General features: G+C 34.3%; 2 protein-coding genes across 2 annotated transcripts; one reads left to right on the top strand and one right to left on the bottom strand.

Moving 5' to 3' along the window:
- LOC109717379 lies at window positions 1,869-2,936 on the top strand. Its single transcript, XM_020243138.1, has 2 exons — window positions 1,869-2,134; window positions 2,607-2,936. The coding sequence occupies exons 1-2, from the start codon at window positions 1,961-1,963 to the stop codon at window positions 2,841-2,843; spliced, it is 411 nt and encodes a 136-aa protein (XP_020098727.1). The 5' UTR covers window positions 1,869-1,960; the 3' UTR covers window positions 2,844-2,936.
- Window positions 9,293-13,756, bottom strand: LOC109717377 (TPR repeat-containing thioredoxin TTL1-like). The gene is made up of 7 exons (XM_020243136.1): window positions 12,562-13,756; window positions 12,076-12,277; window positions 11,811-11,995; window positions 11,387-11,720; window positions 10,750-10,954; window positions 10,164-10,270; window positions 9,293-10,074 (listed from the first exon to the last, which is right to left on the bottom strand). Exons 1-7 carry the CDS (start codon window positions 13,326-13,328, stop codon window positions 9,922-9,924), a joined length of 1,953 nt encoding a protein of 650 aa, XP_020098725.1. The 5' UTR covers window positions 13,329-13,756; the 3' UTR covers window positions 9,293-9,921.

Here is a 22,895-nt window from a genome sequence, read left to right as displayed (position 1 = left end):
TTTTGAAAAGTTTAAAATTTGGAAATAAATATTATAATTTAAAATATAAAATATTAAATTTAAAATTTAAAACTTTAAAAAATCAAAATTTTAAATTTTGTATTATATATATATATGTGTGTGTGTGTGTGTGTGTGTGTGTGTGTGTGTGTAGAAGGAGAGAGAAGAGGAGGGTTGGGGGGACACGTGTCACTCTAAGGTCCCCCCAAACCCTCCTTTAATGTAGTTAAATAAATAGATTAAATAGATTATCCGCATAATAAAAGTCTTTTAGTGCAGCTCCTTTGTTTGGCCCTTTTTGCTTGCACCAAGTGCATGTAGTCACTCAGTGCACTACCCTTGCCAATAATTTATCCGCGGATCTCGCTTCAATTCCCCTCATCCTCCACTCAATGATAAACTTCTCTCGGTTTAAAAAAAAGAACGTCGGACAACACCAGTTATTTCTCAAACGACATAATTGAAAAAATTATTCTGCGAGCATCAAAACTTGTTACGTGAATATCCAGCTCCCTAAGAATCGACATAATTTACATTATTGCAATTAAAGTATGAGATATGATGAATGATCAGTATGAAACACAAAAAGATGCTGTGCACCGGGTGCAAGCATCAAGTTATCAATCTCATCTCTTTTTTAAGTGGTAGCTAGCCCATATAAGAGGAGGCCTGGGCTGGGCCCATGGAGTCTTAATAGAGGAATACTTCAATACTCCATATAAATCTTGACCATTTATTTTTCTTAATAGATGGTTTAGATTTAATATGATTCTAGAGGTGACGTGCTATTGAAGCATAGGTACCATTCACCAGATACCCATTTAAAGGATATTTTAGTCTTTGTAAAATAGTTTGGTCCACAAAACTGGTTTTATCTAACTAAGAATATTATGACCCTCTTAAATACCTACAACAATAGTTGAATTTTAAATTACAACCAAACTGTAAATTTAAATTCAAAACAACATTTAAAACTTTATAAATCAAATTTAATTTTTTTGAATATAAAACATAAATTTAAAATAAAACTTTTTGTTCCAATTCAAAATTTCAATTTAAATCAAAAATTAAAATTTGGCTTTAAGATTAAACGTTCAATTTAGATTCAAATTTAAAATTTTAATATAAATTTCAAAATTAAAATTTTACATTACAAAACTAATTTCAAAAATTAAATTTAAATTCAATATTTTTTTGAGATGGATACTTAATAAATTGGGTATCATCTAATTTGGTAAGTTATCAAAATAAATAAGATATTTAATATTTAAAGAATACTGACAAATTTGGTATATACTATTTTTTTTTTTCAATATTGTCATGTTAATTAATTTAAATCGGTAACCTGTTCAACAGGTTACTTCGTGTAAATCCCAACTATACCCTTTACTAATTAAAGAATTAAATTTTAATACTTATGGTGTATCGAAGCATTCCTCTAATAGTTAACATTTCATTTACGTCCACTGTTAAAAATATAAGTGTTATATATCTTCGTCTATTATATAAAAATTTTATCCATTAATTGTTTATACTAGTTAGTTTAAAATAGAATAGTTTTTTTTTTTTCTTTTTTCAGATATGTCTAATTTAAACTATTTAGAGATTTTTGGACATCTGGCATTAAATTTATGCTTTGTATAAACAGGGTGTGTGACACTAATTTGTTATAAGATTATTAATATATATATATAAGGTTGTTAGTGACCATACATGTGGAGGATGTAACTTCGAAAAAGTCGCGAGAGATCACCAAAAATGCATGAAACAAACATAACATCTAAAACACAACGCACTACAAAACTATGAATACAAAAAGCGGCGAGGAAACCCAAGAGCTCAACCTCTCTTTCCACACACCATGTACCCTACCGTCGAGATTCATTCGACGTCTTGTACCTACGCTTTTCGTATATATATATGCCCTCGCCCCATTCCCCTCTTCTCTCACACCGAAACCATGGCCGAGAAAGAAGGAGCCGTCGTCAAGACAGGCCACGACGCCGGCATGAAGCTCGCGGTCTCCCTCCTCGAGGAGTTCGGGCTCCCGCTCGGCCTCCTCCCCCTCGCCGACGTCTCCGAGGTCGGCTTTGTGAAAGCTACCGGATACATGTGGATCACGCAGAAGAATAAGGTTGCATGAAACTTACTGATTACTCTAAAAACTTAAGCCGTCAGAAAACTATATATGCTTGAAACTTGAGTAAAAATTTATAAAAACCTGATAGTCTCATGGTGCTTTTGAAATAGATGCTTGAACTTTATAAGTTTTAATTTTAGAATACTTAATTTGGTAGAGACTACAAAATATTTCACTAAGATGTTATACTACTGTAAATGTCATATAATAAAATCAAAACATCTAAAATTTCAATATCTATTTAAAAAATTTAAAAACATTGAAAGGTTGATTAGATAGTAAAATTAGAAATTATAAATTTCACATGTCTATTTTAAAATATGCTACTCGTTTGGGCTCAGGCCTAATAAGATTGGAACTCCCAACCTCTTAACCTGAAACTACATATATGTGAAGTTTTTTTTTTTTTTTTTTTAATTTACATAGAGAACAGTATTTTAAATATTTATATACACGTATTCGACAGATCCAGCACAGCTTCAAGATGGTGAGCAAGCTGGTGAGCTACGACACGGAGATCAGCGGCTACGTGGAGAAGCGGCGCATCAAGAAGCTGAAGGGGGTGAAGGCGAAAGAGCTGATGCTGTGGCCGCCGGTGAACGAGATCGCCGTCGACGACCCCCCGACCGGGAAGATGCATTTCAAGAGCCTCGCCGGCGTCACCAAGACCTTCCCAGTCGAGGCTTTTGCTGCTGGGCAGTAGAAACTAACCTCACGTTTTATGTATGCATGCATGCATGCACGTCATGTGTTTGCAGTGATTTTGTTATTTGGATGTTGTTGTTGTTGTTGTTTTTGTTTTTTTTTTTTGAGTGTTTGTTTGTGTTGTGGGAGTTGCATGCATGCATGGTTTGCCATATGGATGATGGTTTGGGTTGGGGGGAATTTGGTTATTTAATAAGTGTTATATTTTTCAAGTTCGAATAAATGGAATAAGTTATAAAGTATTTAAGAAAATTTTCGAAGTAAGAGTATATATATGTTTAATTTGTACCGCAGAAATTAAGGCTTATTCATGATATTTTGTAATGTAAAGTATAGTCTAAAAAAATGCTATTAAAAGAAGGTAATATGCATAGAACCTATTTTAACTATGAACCATTTTGAATTAACTAACTAATCTTTTTAGAATTTTGATTTTACTATCTGCTCTTTTAATTTGGTTGATTTGAGTAAGTCAACAGCTAGCACTTCAACTTCAAAATTTTGAATCCTTTGATTATCTCTATAGATTTAATTAGTATATTTTATATAATTTTTATAACTATAAATTTATTAACGTAATAAATCAGCTTAAAATTTGAAGTCAAAACATTGTTAACAAGGTCAAATTCAACAAATTGAAAAGTTAAATAATAAAATTACATCTTTGAAAGGTTAGATAGTAAATTCAAAATGGTCTCAGATAAGTTTATCCATTTTTATTTTAAATTAAAGAACTACCGTATTATTTCAATTGGTGTTTTTTAAAGAAAAACTTGTGATGTTGGGCCTCTCTGAAATACATTTTTGCTGGTCACTACAACAAATGATTTATAGATTTTGAGAATTAGTTGAGTGCAACTTCGACACAAAAGAAAGGAATTTAGATGAAACCTTAAAACGAAGATATTGATCATAAACCAAAATTGAACTTCATAACAAGAAAATGAATATCCACAGTTTTAGTTCATCAATCCTGTGGAATACTAATTAATCACACTCTATTCATGAGGAATGTGTTTTCTTGTTGTTTCTTTTGGTGACATGTAAATCGAAGGACATTTTACATTTTTTATAGATGTAATATATAATTGGTTGAATAATTCATATAATCTTCTTCATCATCATCCCTACCTGTTTTAATCTTAGCTAAGAGGGCAAAGTTATTCAACGCAGAACAAAAGATCCCCATGCAGTTTGATTCTGCGCAGACGCAAAAATTAATACACTACAACACACAGATTAATTAATTATAATTATGCCTAAAATGTAGGGCTAAAGTGTGTTTATTCCTTATTAAAAAAGGGGTTAATCGATCGTTGACACTGACAAAGATCAACCTTGGTATTTTGCACATAAATAATCTCCTTAATTTACTCCACGTAAGGTACAATAAAAAATAGATTTAAATCCAAATAGTACCTTTATTAAGAAAAATAGTACCATCAAATTTTACAGTGTACGTAGTAACATAGTACTATATATTTTAACCCATGGTGGCCTTTTTTTTTTGATCACTAGTACGAATCAAATCAGAATCAAATAAATTTGCTCTACTGTTACCAACATGATGAGCACATGTGAACACTTTTTTGGACTAGGAACATCAAATTTAATTACAAGTGGGTCAACCCCTATATATCGATAATTATGTGCGCTACATGCAAAAAAAGAAAAAAAAAAAAATCCCTATAGTTTAATGTGGACACTGCGAAATTAAAGTTGCTATGGTTTTGGACACTGCAACAACGGTATTCACGGGCCGAGTCTCCCTCCGTGAAACGTTAGGTACGTTAAGGCGAAAAATATGTCCAATTAATCTCGCAATCATTGGATCCATAATATTAAGAATAATAGTTTCATATCTAATAGAAATTAAAACTTTGATATGTAAAATGTGTTTTGGGGATAGTATCTTTATTTATTACTTTAAAAGTTTTTTTTTGTTGGTTTTGGATTTGATAATTTGGTATCAGAGTTAATCTTATATTTTTATTGACCGGAACTTTTGAGCTAGTTCCAGCTGTTCAACAAATAATAGATAGGGTGGGGAGAAAAAAATAATATTTGTACAAACTTTATGGGTGCGTTTGGTTCACGTTATCTTTTAAAAATTCCTAGTAATCTAATAGAAATAAAAAAATATGACGGTGTTTGGCTAAACGCACTAAGTAATCTAGTTGGTAATATTGGATTTACTTGGGAATAAGATTCATCATAAAGTACTAATCTCATTCTCTTGAGGAAGAGTGGGTATCCTATAATATGGATTGGGGTAATCATAATATGTCTAATCTCTTTCTTTCTCCCTACTCGTCGGCTAATTGATATTATTTTTCTTTACACTATAACCTCATATCTCTCTCTAAACTTATCTTTCTCTCTAAAATTTAACTCTTTTTCTCTCTCTAAACTAAGCTTTCTCTCTCCCTCTTTTTCTAAATCTCAACTCTCTCACTTCCTCTAATTTCGACTTTATTTTTCTTACTATTTTTTTAATTATGCTCTCTCTTTCTAACCTATACTCTCTCTCTCTTTTTTCTAAAAAAATGTTGAAATTTTTGATAGATTATCTAAAATTAATTTAAAAAATAAATAAATAAATTGTATATTTTTTGTAATCTTAAATAACATGGCTAAATAATATGACCCTGCGAACCAAACACAGGAATTCCACATTCTTAGTAATAGGATAATTAAATTAATTGTACATTTTTTGTAATCTTAAATAACATGACTAAATAATTAATATGACCGTGCGAACCAAACACAGAAATTTCACATTCTTAGTAATAGAATGAATAGGAATAAGATTCTCGGACATCTTTTCATTCATAGTAATCTTTCATAATGCGAACCAAACGCAACCTATAGTGAATGTTTTAATCGATCGCCCAGCTCCTAGTTCTGTTACTTCTTAATAATTTGTTATTATATGAAAACAAAATAATTTAGGTATTTTCGAAATTATTGAATCATTCAAAAGAAGAGAAACATTTGAATCATTTGAATTCCATGTTTTTGAATTCTGTAAATAAAAAAATAGCAAAATTTCAGCATTTGATGGTTGATTTATTTCAACTAAAATACAAGCAATTTATTTTAAATTTTAATAAATTCAGATAGTAAACTTTAATTAACAAATATTTAGAGAGATTGGCGTTTAAATAATATAAAACAACAGTTATTAGAGAATAACGTTTAATGATATATATTCAACATTCCTCCTTACATGCACAGACTTACAAAATGGACTTTAATAAAATAGAAGGAAACGAGATTCCCGCTCAGTTTCTCTTATTCTAATATCATATTAAATTAATGGTGTAAAATAACAACATTTTAATAACATATATTCACTATTGGCTTTTTTTTTTCTTTTTTATTTAAAGGACAACAAGGCCAACCAACTGAACTCAGTAGGACCCTAGGGCACCTTAAGAACACCACCACTATTTTGTTTGACATAAAAGCTTTATTTATTGCCATTGCTAAAATAGTGCAAACCCTAGCAATGTAGGCCATAAAATTATGCATATATAGATGATAGATTATATTCTCATATAAAATAAGAATTAATTAGTCCTAAGCTATGTTGTTTCACACTCTCATGCTAAGCTCCCTATGAAATTCCACCTTAATAGGACAAAAGGGAATAGAGTTTGGAAGGTATATTGGAGTGTGAGATGGTTCAAAACCAAGTACATAAGAAAACTTATATGTGCTTATGAAGGGATTAGAAGAGTTTATGTACACATGACTCTATTACTAGCCTATACTAACTCACGGATCTTAAGGAATAGCCCCTATATATATGAGCTTGAATCACATAAAGGGGTGGTATATTAATTTATTTTCATTGGGAATAGTTTCTTTTTTTTTTAAAAAAAAAAGACTATACTTTACCACCTCTACTATTCTTTATTTTGCTTAAATAATTATATAGCTTTTGGCTTGTGGTAGCCTTCAAAATTGATCAACCAACTAATCATACCATTGTGTGGATCATAAGCGTTAATCAAAAATTTCAAAAGCCTCGAGCTAAAGGAAAAGACACACTAGTCACATTTAAAATGTATAGACCCACAACACTCGCGGGTTTCGACCGTTACATGGCCTATTAATCCGGCCTTCGTCGTGGGCAGAATACTGATCAATTTAATCCAACAGATTAAACTTATCATTCTTTGTTAATATCGTACATATTGTTAAATAAGCTGTCGGTAAGTATCTTATAGGAATTAGATCATTTGATCCATTTTGTCAAGTTGCTAATATCATTAAGAGAGTAATTTGTTTCAATATTTAAAAAAAAAAAATCCAATTTTAGGGTGTCTACAAGCATCTTCTTGTGATTAATTTGACTATTTATTAGCTGCAGCGACGAATTTTAAGATAATGCAGCATATATCGATCGACGGTCTCAATGAATTTGCCAGAATCAAAATAGTATGCTTCATTTTTTTTATCACATTAAGATCATGAGCGTCATGCGACTTAAGATTTGTTATGTAGCATTCAGAGTGTATGACTCTATGAAATGACGTCGCAAATTTAACCCCGGAAGAGGAAAAATCAAAAAAAAATTATCTAAAAAATGACTTGACACAGCATGATTCATCTGAAACCATAATGGCGCACCAAAGGGCATTGCAATTGTAATCACGGGTTAAGACAAAATTATATATTAATCCCACCAATTCCAAGTATAATTAGAGCCATACATTTATCAATGACTTTACTTCTTCATTATTATCAGCGTAGTAATAACTATTATGCTCCATGCAACACGCATTAGTATAGTTAGATCCATATTTTAGAGGTTGTGAGGGCTCTCTTTGTATTGAATAGGGATAATATAGAAACTCCAATTTGAGAGAAAAATAATATATTTATATATGAGGAAAAAAATTAAGTCAAAGTTGCAAGTATATGTGAAAAATAATTCTTAAACTTTTGATAAGTTTCATGTAACTCTTCATTAGATTTGAAACTTCTGATGTTTCCCTTGCTCTAGTCAAAGACTATAATAAACAGGTGTTTTGTGCTCCAGTTTTGTTAAGTCAAAGTTAAGGGTTAGCCAAAAGTAAAATACTAACTACACACTCCATTACAGGGTATAATTCTTATACCCAATGATCTAGGATGTTTTTTTTTTTTTTTTGGATTTTTAGTATTCAAAAAATGTTGATAAGAAAGTGAGTAAATCCTAAAGCCATGATATAGCACAATAAGTTGAAGGATGTTATTCATCAAAATACATAATCAATGCCCTTTCATCAATCAAAACAACTTGAACTAGAGGGAGTAAAATGGGAATTAAGAAGCCCCACTTAAGCCTCGTGGATTGTTTCCTCTTTTGTAAGATACATCCAACTCATCACTGTAGGCACAACACTCAACCCATTTGAAGAAGAGAGCTTTACTCACAGAAACTATTTAACTCTCACATAAGCAACTTCATTTATTTATGTTCACTATTTATTTAGGGGGTAGTCCATTTACATTGCTTAAGAGCATCTATGCTTTTACATGCAACCCCACCATACTAGTACCCTTTTTTTGACTTTTGGTTGTTGTCAGTCAATAATTAGGGCACTATCCAACAGAGTCATAAGCATTTGAAAAGTGGTGAGAGAGAGAGAGAGAGAGAGAGAGAGAGAGAGAGAGAGAGGAGATGGTCTATTTCAAGGCAATGAATGAACTCAACCACCATGTTCAAAAGGACTATGGAGCACACTCTTCTTATGAATTATTATGTGTGAATCCAATTTAACATCCCATTGATAATGATACCATTGATACCCCACATTTGCAGGATAGGTTATTATTGCATGCACTTTTTATAGATCAGAGTCTTCCAAAACTCAAACAAAAATGCAGAGTTTTTCAGTACTGTTGATTATTACAATTATATGATTATGTAGATGATAGTGTATTAAGATATATGATCTCTTGTACATAGCCTAATTAGAAGTTGTAAATCACAATCGACGGTCACCGATGGTTGCGATCCATGTAATAATCTCCCCAGATTTAGGGTTTGGAAACTGTGACACCCATCTAGAGAGAGTGAGAGAGAGAGAGAGAGAGAGAGAGGACTTATGATCCAATGGTCCTCACTATTTGTAATTTAAGTACAGTGGTGGATGGGACATATAGGTGTGATAATAATAAACTAAATAAAAACAATGGTTTCAGAGTAACAGAACCCCACCATCATCAGAAACAAGAGCTGGAGCAAACTTAAAATTTTCCTGAAGCTGAGGTCACTCATGTGGGCCTATACTTAGATTTGCAGTGTGTTTACCACACTTAAAAAAATTTTCCCTAATTTTCCCTCTCTCTCTCTCTCTCTCACTGAAAAAAAGTTCAACAGTAATATTTTTTCTGAGCTTTAACATTTATAGCAAAACAAAATAAGAAGGCCCTATAATAAACTAGGTAAAGTTAGAAAGAATTTTGAGCTTTTTTATTGAAAGAAATGTAGCATATATATCAGAGTTGCCACCACTGGCAGCAGCAATTACAGCAATGACCTCTCTATCTCTCTCTCTTTCTAAGCAGAAAAAAAAACCCAGCCCTGTGCTACCTCCACTATGGCTTCTCATGTTTTGGTGTACCATATATACATGTAATAAATTTCAACCAGCCATATTTCCCTCTCTCTCTCTCTCTCTCTCTCTAGAGGAAGTAAATGAACAGTACAAATAGGCTTCTCAAGAAGAATTAAATGGTGGGTGGGTATAAAACCAAAATGAAGAGTATCCTATGCTAACTAGGGAATGGAATTGGAATTGACATGCAGAGATGAGAGAGGAGTCACAGAAGAAAAGAATTGATAAGATGGGTAAAGATCAAGTAAAACGAAAAAAAGGTAAATAAGGGTAAAAAAGGAGGAAAAAATGGGGTGGTCTCTCTCTATGGCTCTGGCTCTTTTTTCTTTTTTTTTTTTCTTTTTGGCTGAGGAAAAATTCATGTTGGTTGGATTGATGGGGCTCATGTTATGGTTTTGAATAGATTATGGCCAAGGAGGGAAGGATATATTTAAGGAACCATTTCATTTCAAAACATCACTGCTAAAGACTATAATGCCTCACTGAGTACTCCAAAACCTGCTGGTTGGGGCAGATCATCTCCTTCATCCGCGCCCCGTTCTTGTAGATCTTAAAAGTTGGGACGATTCTCACATTCTCCGCCCTTGCGACCAGAGGGCTCTGATTTATGTCGACCTTTCGAATAAAAAGAAGCCCAAGATAAAGCACAAGGAAGATGACAAATGGAAGGGAGTAAAGAATTTTTACAGATATTATGGACTCACCTTAAGGAAATTGGCGGATGGGTATCGTTTGCACAGAGCATCCACAAAAGGTGAAATTTGGGTGCACTGCTGATTCGACGCCGCCGTAAAATAAACAACTGAAACTCCTGTAAATTTGACAGATTATCGCAATAAGATGACCGAGCAAGAAACAGTAAATTGGGTTCTTAAATCATGTGCAATTAAAAACATGTTTCTGATTATCTAGACATACCCCTTCCCTCCAATAAGCAGTAGTTTGGAACGTCCATAGTGAAAATAATAGGGTAGATTACACCATTGGTAATTAAAAATATCACAAAATGTTACCTAGGTCAGCAAATTTGCAATTTGTTCAGTGTTCAATGGTGTAATTTAGTATACTTAAAAAGAAAGCATAAAGCAATAATAACTCTCCTAAATAGATATGACATTGTTAGTAGGAAAGTGCTGCCTCATTTAATATGCAGTTGGATATAAATAGATTAAAATCACACTGACATACTATCAAAGCTGAAAAGAACATCCAACTAGATTGAACTTTTGTCTGAAAAATGGCCCAACAAACTTTAAATGGAGCAGTAAACAACGGAAAAAGAAAGCTCACCAGGAAAAGAAATTTCTGCTTGGAATTGCTCCACGCTAGTAACGTCCTCAACCTCACCACCGAACTTCATATTGGAGACTTCCTCGCCTCTAGATGTTTTCAGTGCGACTTGGGCATGAAATAAGGCTTCGGCCACTTCGGTATCTTCTGGCAGTTCCTTTCTAAGAACTTCATAGTCTCTAACAGATTCAACCCATCGCTCAAGCTATATATCGGTTTAAAAAAGGATCAAAACAAGCTTTCTCTAGGGAAACAAAAAGTTGCTACCAGAGCAAAATTTCAAGGGTAAATTGTACTTGGGTCTCGCAACATTTTAAGGAGGTATTAGAGCATTATTAGAGCTTTCAACTATTATAATCAGGTCCCTAGTTTTTGCATTTTGTTGCCATCTTACACTCTATATTCTTAGGTTATGTAGGATGGGAATGTCCACAAAATTAGCATATGAGGCGTGCACAAGTCAATCACATGGAAAGAAGATGATGCTAAAATGGATATTTACATCTAATAATGAAGGTTTGGGTAGGGATCAAACTGTTAGAATTACTGAAACTATGTTGTAAGGTAAGATTGACCCACTAGTGCAATTTATACAAATCCTAAACAACACGAGTTAGAAGAGAAGAAGAATTTTCACCTTGGTATAGGAAGCAGCTCTTCTTAGAAGTGCTTTTGTGTAACTGGGTTGTATTCTGAGGGCTTCGTTGCAGTCCTCGACAGATTTTTCCCACTGTCCCAGCTTGAACCGACAAGCGGCTCTGTTACAATACAGAACAGGATTATATGAATCATATTTGAGTCCTTCCCCGTAAGCTATACAAGCCTCAGCAAAATTGCCTGATTTAAACAGCTCATTTCCGTGAGCTCGAGCCCTCGCCACCAATCTCACATTGTTCGCCGCCATTGAGATCTCAATATTTCCAGGATCTACCTGCCTCGCCTTCTCCGCTGCTGTTACCGCACTCTCAAACCTGTAAACGAAAAAGGAAAAAAAAAAAAAAAAGCCAATTCTAAATTAACTGAAAAAATTTGAAGAGTTTAATTGCAAATAAAAATCCCACCTTCCCAATGCCATATCTACTTGCGCTTGAACAATGTAGATGTAGGAATTGGATAGCATCCCAGAAAATTTACTTGATGAGGAAGACGAGGACGAGTTTTCCAATTTAGGAGCTTTCGATAAGCTCGAATCAGCCTCTTCGAGCTTATGGAGGCGTAGAAGGGCTTCTGCCCTCGACGCTAAGAGCTGCAGCAAATTCCAAGTGAATGGTAAATAATGCGTCGGTAAATCGCACTAAGCGAGATATAACTTGCAATTATATTTACCAATGGGGAAGAGTCGGCTCCTGCAGCGATGGCGGCATCGGCTTCTCTAAGCGCGCTTTTCCAATCTCCTGCCTTTCTAGAATCTTCGCACCTCCCCAAATGCCGCTCCACCTCTTGCATCTTCTTCCACTCGGACGGATTGGGCTGCTGCCCCGGCCCCGCTAGTGAGATGTGCCGCCTCGCATTCGCTATCAACCCTAACCTATAACAACAAATTTCACACAATGTGATTCCAACAAGCAATTTTAGGAAAACTAGGGATTAAAAGCGTATCCTCAATTGGTTGGTTATACACAATGCGTTGTGCAGGGAAAAATTAGGGTTTCTTTTCGCATAAGACGCGCTCACACCAAACAGCAGGGGATGCGCGAAAACAACAATGTCGCCCCGGGATCGGATATCGGAAATGGATCATGATATAACAGAATACAGTGAACTAATAAACAGAGAGATCAAATCTGAATTGCAAGGCATTGTCGTGCTCACCGCAGATTTACGGAGGCGAGGCGATGATGAGCTCGGGTGTTCGCGGGATCGAGCTGCAGGGCCTCCTCGCACTCCTTGGCCGCATCGCAGAGCCTCCCCAGCCCGACCAGAGCGGCGGCGCGGTTGCTCCGGCAGGAGGCGCTGTCGGGGCACATCGCGACGGCCCGGTCGTAGAGCCTGAGCGCCTCCGCGTAGTTCCCCTTCTTGTAGTGCTCGTTCCCGACCTTGATCACGTCTTGTAGGGTCGCAGCTGTGGGAGCCCGCTTCGACGACGAGGACGGGGAGTCGCCGGAGGTCGCGGCGGCGGAGGCGGAGGCGGAGGCGGAGCCGCCCCACATTATGCTCCCGTGGCCGTAGTGGCCCGTCCCGGAGCCAAGCACATCGCTCCGCGGCGCCGCGGCGCCCATCTTCGCGATCTTCCCCGAGGGGCATATGTTCCCCGCGGGAAGCACATTGGTCGCCGGCGAGCTCGCCGTGCTCCCCCCTCCTCCTCCTCCTCCTCCTCCGCCGGGGAGCTCGCCGGAGTGGCTCCGGCGCCCCGAGGAGGCGGCGGCGGCGGCGGAGGAGGAGGAGGGGGGTTTGGAGGAGAAGGAGCCGGAGGAGCCGGAGCTGCCGCTTGTGGCGGGGGCGGGGCCGCGGGGGCGGAGGGGGGAGACGGGGGAGCCGAGGTCGGGGAGGGGCTTGGAGTCGGGCTTGTTGGGCTCGTCCAGGCGCAGGGCCGCGTCGAGCCTGTCCGGGTCGAACCGGGCCGAGTCGGAGCGCGACATCGCCGATCTCTCTCTCTCCACCGACCCTCCCGCGGCGCCAAAGTTCGCAACTTTGGGGTCGATTCACGCAGCTAATCGCAATGGGCACAGAGAATGGTGCGCGAGGAGGAAAATGGTGGGTTCGTAGATGCGAACAAGGACATAGACGAGAGAGAGAGAGAGAGAGAGAGAGAGAGAGAGAGAGAGGAGGAAAAGTGGGGGAGATGGGGAATTGGGGATCTCGTGAGTTGGAAAGGAGGAACCAGGGAATGAATGTGGGTAGATATGGAGATGGGTAGTGAGAGAGAAGAAGAAGAAGAAGAAGAAGATGAAGAAGAAGCAGAGGGGGAGGAGAGAGAAGAAAAAATAGAAGAGGGAGGAGTAGGGGGAACAAATAAGAGGTGGGATGTGAATTCCCTTTTTGCCCTCCTCCCACACTCACTCTACTTCTCACTCTTTCTAGTTTCTATGTATCTTCTTCTTCTTCTTCTCTCTCTCTAGATTCACGAGAAACCCCGTTGTCTGCATTTGTTTTGCGGGAAATTGGTGCGTGGACCGGGTGCACTAGATCGCCTGTGGACCACCGGATATATCCTGCTGCATTGTTGTTTAGAAATATATATATATATATATATATATATATAGAGAGAGAGAGAGAGAGAGAGAGAGAGAGAGTTTGACTGGGCTACTATCGGTAGTAAACTGCTCGGTTTACTACCGATTTGTTTCTGATGATACAGCTTCCAAATCGATGATCGGCACAGTTGAACATGATCTAGACCATTTAAATTACCTAGAAATCAAATTTCATGATTTTTTGGCATCACTAACTGAACGATCAAAGGGTCACAAAATCTATAATTTTAATGGCCGATATGGTGCGTTTGCTCGTTTAACGGTATAGAAGAATTCAAATCAACTAAATTTTTGTTAGAAAATTCTTTAAACTATTTAAAATAAGATCTAGATTCTATATATCAAATTTAAAAATTATATCATCACTTTTTGAAGGATATTCATTTCCAGCCATTCATTTTTCTGTTCACTTGATGGACAAGAGAACAATATCGAAAATATGTGAAATTTGATTTCCAGATAGTTTAAATAGTTTAGATCATGTTTAACGGTGCCGATCATCAATTTGGAAGCTCTATTATCGAAAACAAATCAGTAGTAAACGGCTCGGTTTACTACCAATAATATTCTAGCAAAACTCTCTCTCTCTCTCTCTCTCTCTATATATATATATATATAGAATTATGCTACTATACTATCAATAGTACCAAGCCATTGGTACTATTGAGTTTTCGGCCGTTGGATGAATAGATGAGCGGTTAGGATTATAGTGTCCCCTAGGGTTGAGTGGTGGTTGGTTTAATAGTATAATCTAACGGGTAGAAATGATGAAAGGGTAGATCTAATGGTAGAAAACTCAATAGTACCAAGGCTTGATACTATCGATAGATAGTAGCCGACTCTATGTATATATATATATATACATATATATAATATATAATACATATATTATATATATATATACATATATATATATATATTATATAAGGGTAGATCTAATGTAGAAACTCAATAGTACCAAGGCTTGATACTATCGATAGTATAAGTAGCCGGACTCTATGTATATATATATATATATATATATATATATAGAGAGAGAGAGAGAGAGAGAGAGAGAGAGAGAGTTTTGCTAGAATACTATCGATAGTAAATGAGCCGTTTTACTACCTATTTGTTTTCGATGATAGAGCTTCAAATTGACGATCGGCTCCGTTGAACATGATCTATACCACTTGAAGTATTTAGAAATCAAATTTCAAATCTTTCGACATCATTTGCCTAATGATCAAAGGCTTTCAAAATTTGTAATTTTAATGGTCGATAAGAAGTGTTTTCTCGTTTAACGGTATAAGATATCCAAATCAATTGAATTTTTATAGAAAATTCTTATAAACTATTTAAAACAAGATCTATACTCTTGATCTTGATTACAATACTCCTATCATCATTTTTTAAAGAATATTCATTTTCAGCCATTCATTTCTGTTCACTTGATGGATAAAAACAATATCGAAAGTGCGTGAAATTTGATTTCTAGTATTTAAATGGTTTAGATCATATTTAACGGAGCCGATGGTCAATTTGGAAGCTCTATCATTAAAAACAAATCGGTAGTCAAACGGCTCGTTTACTTCGATAGTATCTAGCTCAACTCTCTCTCTCTCTCTCCTCTCTCTCTCTCTCTCTTCTCTCTCTCTTCTATATATATATATATATATATATATATATATATATATCCAGAGTAGAGCTAGAATACTTGTAAAAGTATCACCCAAGTGATACTTGTGTGTTTTTAGCTCTTGGATGGAGAGATGTGAGGTTGAGATGATGGTGGTAGGTTGGTGATAGGTGGTGGTAGGTGGAAAAGTGTTTGATCCAAGGACTATTAGTAATCAAAAAGTAGATCCAATGACTAAAAACATACAAGTATCACTTGGGTGATACTTGTAAAAGTATTCTAGCCCTACTCTATATATCCACGTTACATTACGCATGGATTAAGATTTTTATGTGATTAGTGCTCAAGTCTTAATATCAGGTATGTATCTTAAAATTTTTATTATTCCCACGAATCTTTAATGGTGAAATAAATTCGAAGATAAATGCAAATTTATAAATTTATTTTGTTGCTAAAAGGAGTAAGAGATCATTTTTTAATTATAAAATTTCTACACTAATAGAATACAGAAAATATATTTTTTATCTATTTAATTTCTAATTATTCATATCAATTTTTTTTCCTTCTAATGTATAATAACCAATTATATTTCTTTATTTTCTAATATTTTTAATTAATTTTTATAAAATAATTTACGACTAGATTTCGTACTTTCGAGCCTTCAGCACCCCGGCAAGCCAGTAGACTACAAGATTTCACCACAAGTAGAATGACCAAAATACCCTCCATTACATCATAAATTCCAAACACCCCCCACCTCTAAAAAACAATATCACTTTTTCTTCCACCGTTGAAGAAACACACTGAACCGGCCCGGGCATTGAATTTCCACCACAGTGAACAGATAAAATAATTAATAAACAATTTTGATTAATAATGGGTTTAAAAAAAAAAAAAAAAAAAACCCTTAGCGGTGTGGGGGGCATTTTGGTAAATTCGAGTTGGCACGAGACAGGGGGCAGCTGGCCATGTGCGGCGTGCCCGTGCCAGCTGGCCCATTCAGCGAACCCTAAGCGCACCCGATCGCTCCCCAGCGGAGCACTTAACGGCGCCACTAACGGCGTTAAGACGGCTCCCGTTATCGGCAAACGCCGTTAGAAGGTGAGCCGGTGCCTGCTTGCTCGACCAGGCCGGCTCGGTGAGTCGGTTCACCGGTTCTATAAGAATTACCGGCCCGGCTCAAATTATTAATTACTTCCATAAACTTCAATTTAGCCCCCTCTAGTTTCATGTTTTATAAACTTATACTTAATTATTCTGTAATTAATTTTTTAATTTACCAAAAAAAAATCTGCTATCATATAAAATAGTAAAGTGAATTTTTTTGAAAGCTATAGAATGATACTCTGTCTAATAATAAAATTTTATAGTAAAATAAAAATAAAACTATAGTATTCTTAAGTGTAAAACGTGCTAAATCGCTGTATTTGTGTAATTTTTTAAAACAAATGGTGATAAAGTAAAAATATATTTAATGATAAATTGAAATTTACCCTAATTATTATGGTTTTTAGGGCCATTATTAGATATTAATTACAACATTTACTATTTATTAATTTCGAGGAGGTCTAGGTTCAGGAATTCATTATTCGCATGCATGTTCAACAATTGCTTTCTTAATTTGGGAAATGTTAATAAAAGAACAAGTTTCTTTTTTTTTGCAATAATATTTCCAGTAATTTATTTTAATTAGATTTAAAACTCTGCTATTTTTTATATAAATAAAAATGGCGATTATTTTAGTACTTCTAAAATCATTATTCTTATGAAATTGAAATTGAAATTGAAATTGATATTTACACAATAAATTTCTACTCGAATTTGTTAATGCCCACAATTAATCCTTTAATAAACTATTAATTTGTAAACACTTAGGTGGCACTGAAATAAACAAATTCCATTGTGAATTGTATAATGTAGATATTAATTATGCAACTAAACTATGGTTATCGTAACGGAAAGGTGCAATGAGCATTTCATTACTATATATAATATAATCTTATGTTCATCATGGAGTAATAATATTTATTCCAATGTAACTATAGGTTATGGACCATATTATAGGCTTTTTTAGCTAGGGCACCTATAATTAGATATCCTAATCAAAAGGTATTTGACAACATGTAAGGGTAAAGCACTATAATAGAATAAGCCAAATTTTCAACATTTACTACCTCAAAGTCAAAGAATCATCACCAAAAATGAATTTAAACCACAAAAAAAGGTAATGTTGTGTTGTTACAAAATTTTCCAAATTTAGAGAAAATGCTTAGTATAATGGTGTTAGCTAAAAATAGATCCAACTTCCTGCTCTACAGTAATAAGTCCAGAATAGTAATAAGTTGAGAAGTGTTTTGGTCCATAATAGATCTAACGTCCAGATAAATTTAATTAGATCAAAATTCATGAATGTTGTAGCTGAGCCTCTAAGTACGATAAATGCGTTTTTTTTCTTTCTGCACATACTTTTAAAATAGTTGGTTAATACTTACTATTCATAGATGGTCCTAGGGACAGAGCCATAGTGAGGCTCACAGTGACCATGGCTTTGCTCAACTTTTAAAAATTACATATAAATCCTTTATAATAAAAAAATTAAAATATTACAAATTTTAGCTTTATGGGCGCCCAAATTGATATTTTTTTAATAAAACTTATGTCCCAATCTTTTCATAAACTCTTCGGTCTTTTTCCTTCAGCTCTTATAGTCTTATTTCTTTTTGAGCACATTGTCACTGTCGTCGTTAGTAATAGATGATCAGCAAACCTAACAAACTCCTTTTCTTACAATCTGAAACGGAAATCTTGCCGCCACCACCCACCCGAACGGTGGAACCTTACCTCCTGGCTCCGTCCCTGGATGGTCCATTATTCAACTTGTTCAGTTGATTCGGGGAAAAAATTAACGAACTTGGTCCACCATTGTACAGTCCAATCCTTTCTAAATCATTTTGATTTTTGTAATCTTTTAATTATTTATCAAATAACTTCGATAATCACCGAAAAGGTGTTCATTTTTCCTACGTGAGTATCCTATATACATGTTGATTGGTATAATTACAGTTCACTAGTAAAATCAAGTTACAACGATGCTAAGGTCATCAGTTACTCAGTAACTGGCAACATATCTAAGCTACATGGACAAACTGTTATATCATAATTACAACAAATAGTTATTCTAATATAATAGCGTCGTCCACTTTTTGATATACTATAAACAACATGTTAACCATCAAATTGGAGTTGTAATTGTGTCACACTCTAATAATTTCAAATTTGAATAAGTGCACAGAAATTAAATCCATACTTAAAGCCACAACATGGGAGTAATAAATTCCGAATTTGGAGATCATAAAATAATTTTCTAGGATATACAAGAAAAAAGTATATAATAACAAATGAAATGGGCCTAAGCATACACTAAAGCCCAATATAAAATAGGCCGGGCGTCGTTAACAGACCCACCAAAATTTGTACGGCTCCGATTGATTCGCAAGGTGGGACCCACCGAGTGGGGACGTGGGGGCCCACTTATCCTACTTGTAGCCACGTGGCGTCGCGCTAAGATCCGCTCCACGCGCTGACGTCATCGGAGGATTCTCCTCCTCTTTTTAACGGATATCGGAGGTATCCTCGCTAAAGCGGAGTCCGATTATCCGCATAAAGCTTCGTATGCGGTGGACCGTATCTGCCGTCCACTTGATCTGAATCATCTGATCAAATGATAAGAAATAAATAAAATTATGGCTTTTAAAAAAAAAATTCATAAAATTATAGATTTGGAGTAGGAGACGGGGACATTTTGTAGATTATTTTTTTTTGTTAGCGAGAAATTTTATTTTGAAAAAACAAAAGTCTCATATTTTTTCTGTATTAGAATAATAAAAATCATTACTTAAGATGTAGTCATCTACGATATATTTTTCCAGCATAAATTTCATGCGACTTTATCTCTATTTATGACTACATGTATGTTCAAATTTACTTTTATTTAGACATTCAAAATAAGTCATAGTTAGTATAATAATTATCGGGTGTTAAAAAAAAAAAATTAAAGTGCGTAATATGACATGAAAATATATAAAATTGTAACGCTTAAAATAAATTTTAATTATAAATAGAAGACGGTCTAAGATCACCAATGGTTAGGCTAAAAAGATCCTTACTTCATAGCTTTTTATTTTAACAGTTCATCGCCTAAAGAATTTTATATATATTATAATTTATTCATTCATTATCTTAAATAGCTGCTATTTTTTTATTTTTGCAAAATACCATTTAATCTTCTAATAATTTTTTTTAGATGTAAATTGTATATTCCACGTATTCTAGAAATAAGATGAATTTTTTTTATATAGAATGAATAATAAGTTGTATAATTTACATCCCATTTGAAATGTATAAATAGTATTGCTCTTTAATAAATACCCATACCCAGTTTCTTTATCTAATTACGTGGATCATTCCATTATCATTTGCAAACTGAATTATTTATTTTATATATAAAATAAATTAAAAATATATTGGTAATGATATTGAAACAGTACGAGCGCGATGGGTACACATTTTGCCGAACATTTCTATGCGTACGAACAATTCGTCCGGTCGTCCCCATAAAAGGACATATTCGCTGGACACGGTGCGGGGACGTCCCCATAATTACGATCATTTTTTTTTTGAGAAAAAAAATAAAGTGGAAAAAAGGAAAAGGACCAGGAAAATGGGACCGGTGCACCGGGACCACCGAACTTAGCCGTAGGCCGTAGCGCACCCGAACCGCCCCCCCATGCGTTGCACCACGAATCTCGAGGGCGCGGCGCTTTAAGATTCGTGTCGAGATAAATTCCACTCGTCGGATGCTTTGAGTTTCGTGCGCTAAACTTGGTTGTTTTTCGGTATGATTTTGTAAATTCGCCAAAGAAGTATAAAAAGCAAATATTTAAACAGTTAGTATGTTACTGTGGGCACTATAATTTTAATCCCAAATTAAAGTGCTAATTTAGTCTTTTGCAATATAACATTAGCTATTTCTACATTGATGCACCTGTAACATCAAAATACCACGATTGGAATTTTATTTAATAAATTATATGTGAGATCATAAGTTGCCGATAATATAAATAATGCTTCTTAAAATATAGAAACACATTTTTATACAACTTCCATATTAATATTTGTTGGTTTCGAGCACATGCCTCAAAAAAAAAGAAAAAGAAAAATAGTATTAAGTTTAAAAATATATAAAGTTAATTATAATATTGATCTAATAAGTGACGTCATTTTACTCGTCAAAATTAATGCACGTGCAAATGAAGCTGATCACCTTGTCACCACAATGTATTTAATCATGTTTATTTGGTACTTAAATAAGAACAATAATATTAGATGATCCTCTGAATATACATCAGAAAAATATTAATGAATCCATTTAATTTATTCTCCTCTTAGTTGGTAATGGTTCACCTTTTGAAACTTGAGATATATATATGCTATTTGTTATTAACTCTTATTTATATAAACCTGATTTAACAACAATATTAAAATATATTTTAAGATATGCGTGTCATAATATATATATTAAGTTTTGATATAATCATGCGCATTGTATTTTGTTTGTGTGCCACGAGGGTACGTCACGCAGTTTTTCATGCAAAAATGGATTAGTTTAGTTCTGAATCCACCGATTAGCGCTCTAATATAATAGTTAGTACGTAATCAAATGACTTGTACTAATTAGTAAATTAAAATATACTGTACTTGTTTATTTATTTGGAGGAGTTAGTACATATGTACGTATTTTTTAACATATGATTGTTCTGAATTATACGGGCCTAGGGAGATAATGTCCTATGCGTGATCATGGTCTTTTTTTGTCGTTTTGTTTTATTAATGGGTAAAGGACAAGTGGGATTCTCCCTTTTTTTCTACTTTTTATTTCCATCTAATTATAATTTTTTTTAAAAAAAATTAGAGATAAGAAAATGCAATTTAGGATTACACGTAAACAAAGTATGACAACAAAATATATAATTTATGTTGTGTAAATCACGCTGATTCATTTATTAAAATATAATTTATATTATGTTATTGAAGAATAGAAAAATGTACTTCGATATATATTTTTTTCTCTAACTTTTTTTTAGATCAAACTGTTCTTAATACCAAATAGGCTCTTATCGGTAACCACAAGGGCTCGGATTAGTACCATTATTAACAGGGATTTTGGTAGGATCCGTACCGGAAACGGATGTATCCATTAAGATATCGGGTATTATATATGTACCACGTTCCAATTTAAATCCAAATATGATATTGTATGTTATTTACAAAGCATGTACTACATTTGAGTACAACAATTTGCACACTTTTAATGCAGTAAGGAAAGTAAATTACTGGGTCGATCTTTGAAATGATCAAAACGTAGTACTAGATTACTGGATTTTGAATTAAATTGCGTGATTTGTGCGATACAATGACACGTCGATTTAAATGCAGGTCCCCAATACTATTTATGTACCATTTTATTGCAATAATGAAGATCATGGAGGCATTTAAAAACATTTGTACTGGACAAATTAATGAATTTGTAAAGTGCTAAAAAAAAAGACTTAATTATTTTAAAGGCTAATGATCCAATCAACCTATAAAAAGATAAAAATGTATGGAATTTATATGAACTATAATCTTTTGGATCCAACTATTTCACGCGTAAAAATTAAATTTTCTTATCCAATCTCTTAAATTTTGAATATATTTTTAATCTTTTGAGGCCTGATTAGCATGTTTTATATAATTTATGCAACTCTATTTTATTAAAGTAAGTAATGAGGTTAAAATTTGCACCGTAAGAACCATCAAATGACTTATATCAGATGAATTGAAAGGTTGAGTATCAAAATTAAAATTTTAAAAGTCGAATAGTTGAATCAACACGGATCAAAGTTTAGGTAAATTCTTCATATTTTTACCTTTATAAAAATTTAAAAAAGAGAGAAAATAAAAGACAAAACCCTTTAATTCCAAAAAAAGATGCATATTGAAAAGTGAATTATTTATGTCCAAAGAGGGTCTCTTCTTTTTTTGTAGGTTCACTGTGTGGAACTAAAACTCTATCAGAAAAAAGTGCTTATAGTTTATGATAATTAAAAAAAAACCTTCATAATTAGTCCATAATAATTATAAATGTAGTGATTAATTGAGGTAATTACTTTAAAATCACATGTTGGCATGGATCAAGAGTGAAAATAGAGTGGAATTAATAATTAGCATAAAGCCACCGAGATAAAGTTCAAAAATTTTGAATGGAAAAAAGAACACCGCAAACACCTCAAATA

This window comes from Ananas comosus, linkage group 11 (assembly GCF_001540865.1).
Source record: "Ananas comosus cultivar F153 linkage group 11, ASM154086v1, whole genome shotgun sequence".
Taxonomy (NCBI): domain Eukaryota; kingdom Viridiplantae; phylum Streptophyta; class Magnoliopsida; order Poales; family Bromeliaceae; genus Ananas; species Ananas comosus.
Note: the sequence above shows the minus strand (reverse complement) of the source record. Positions and strands in the feature narration are given on the sequence as shown.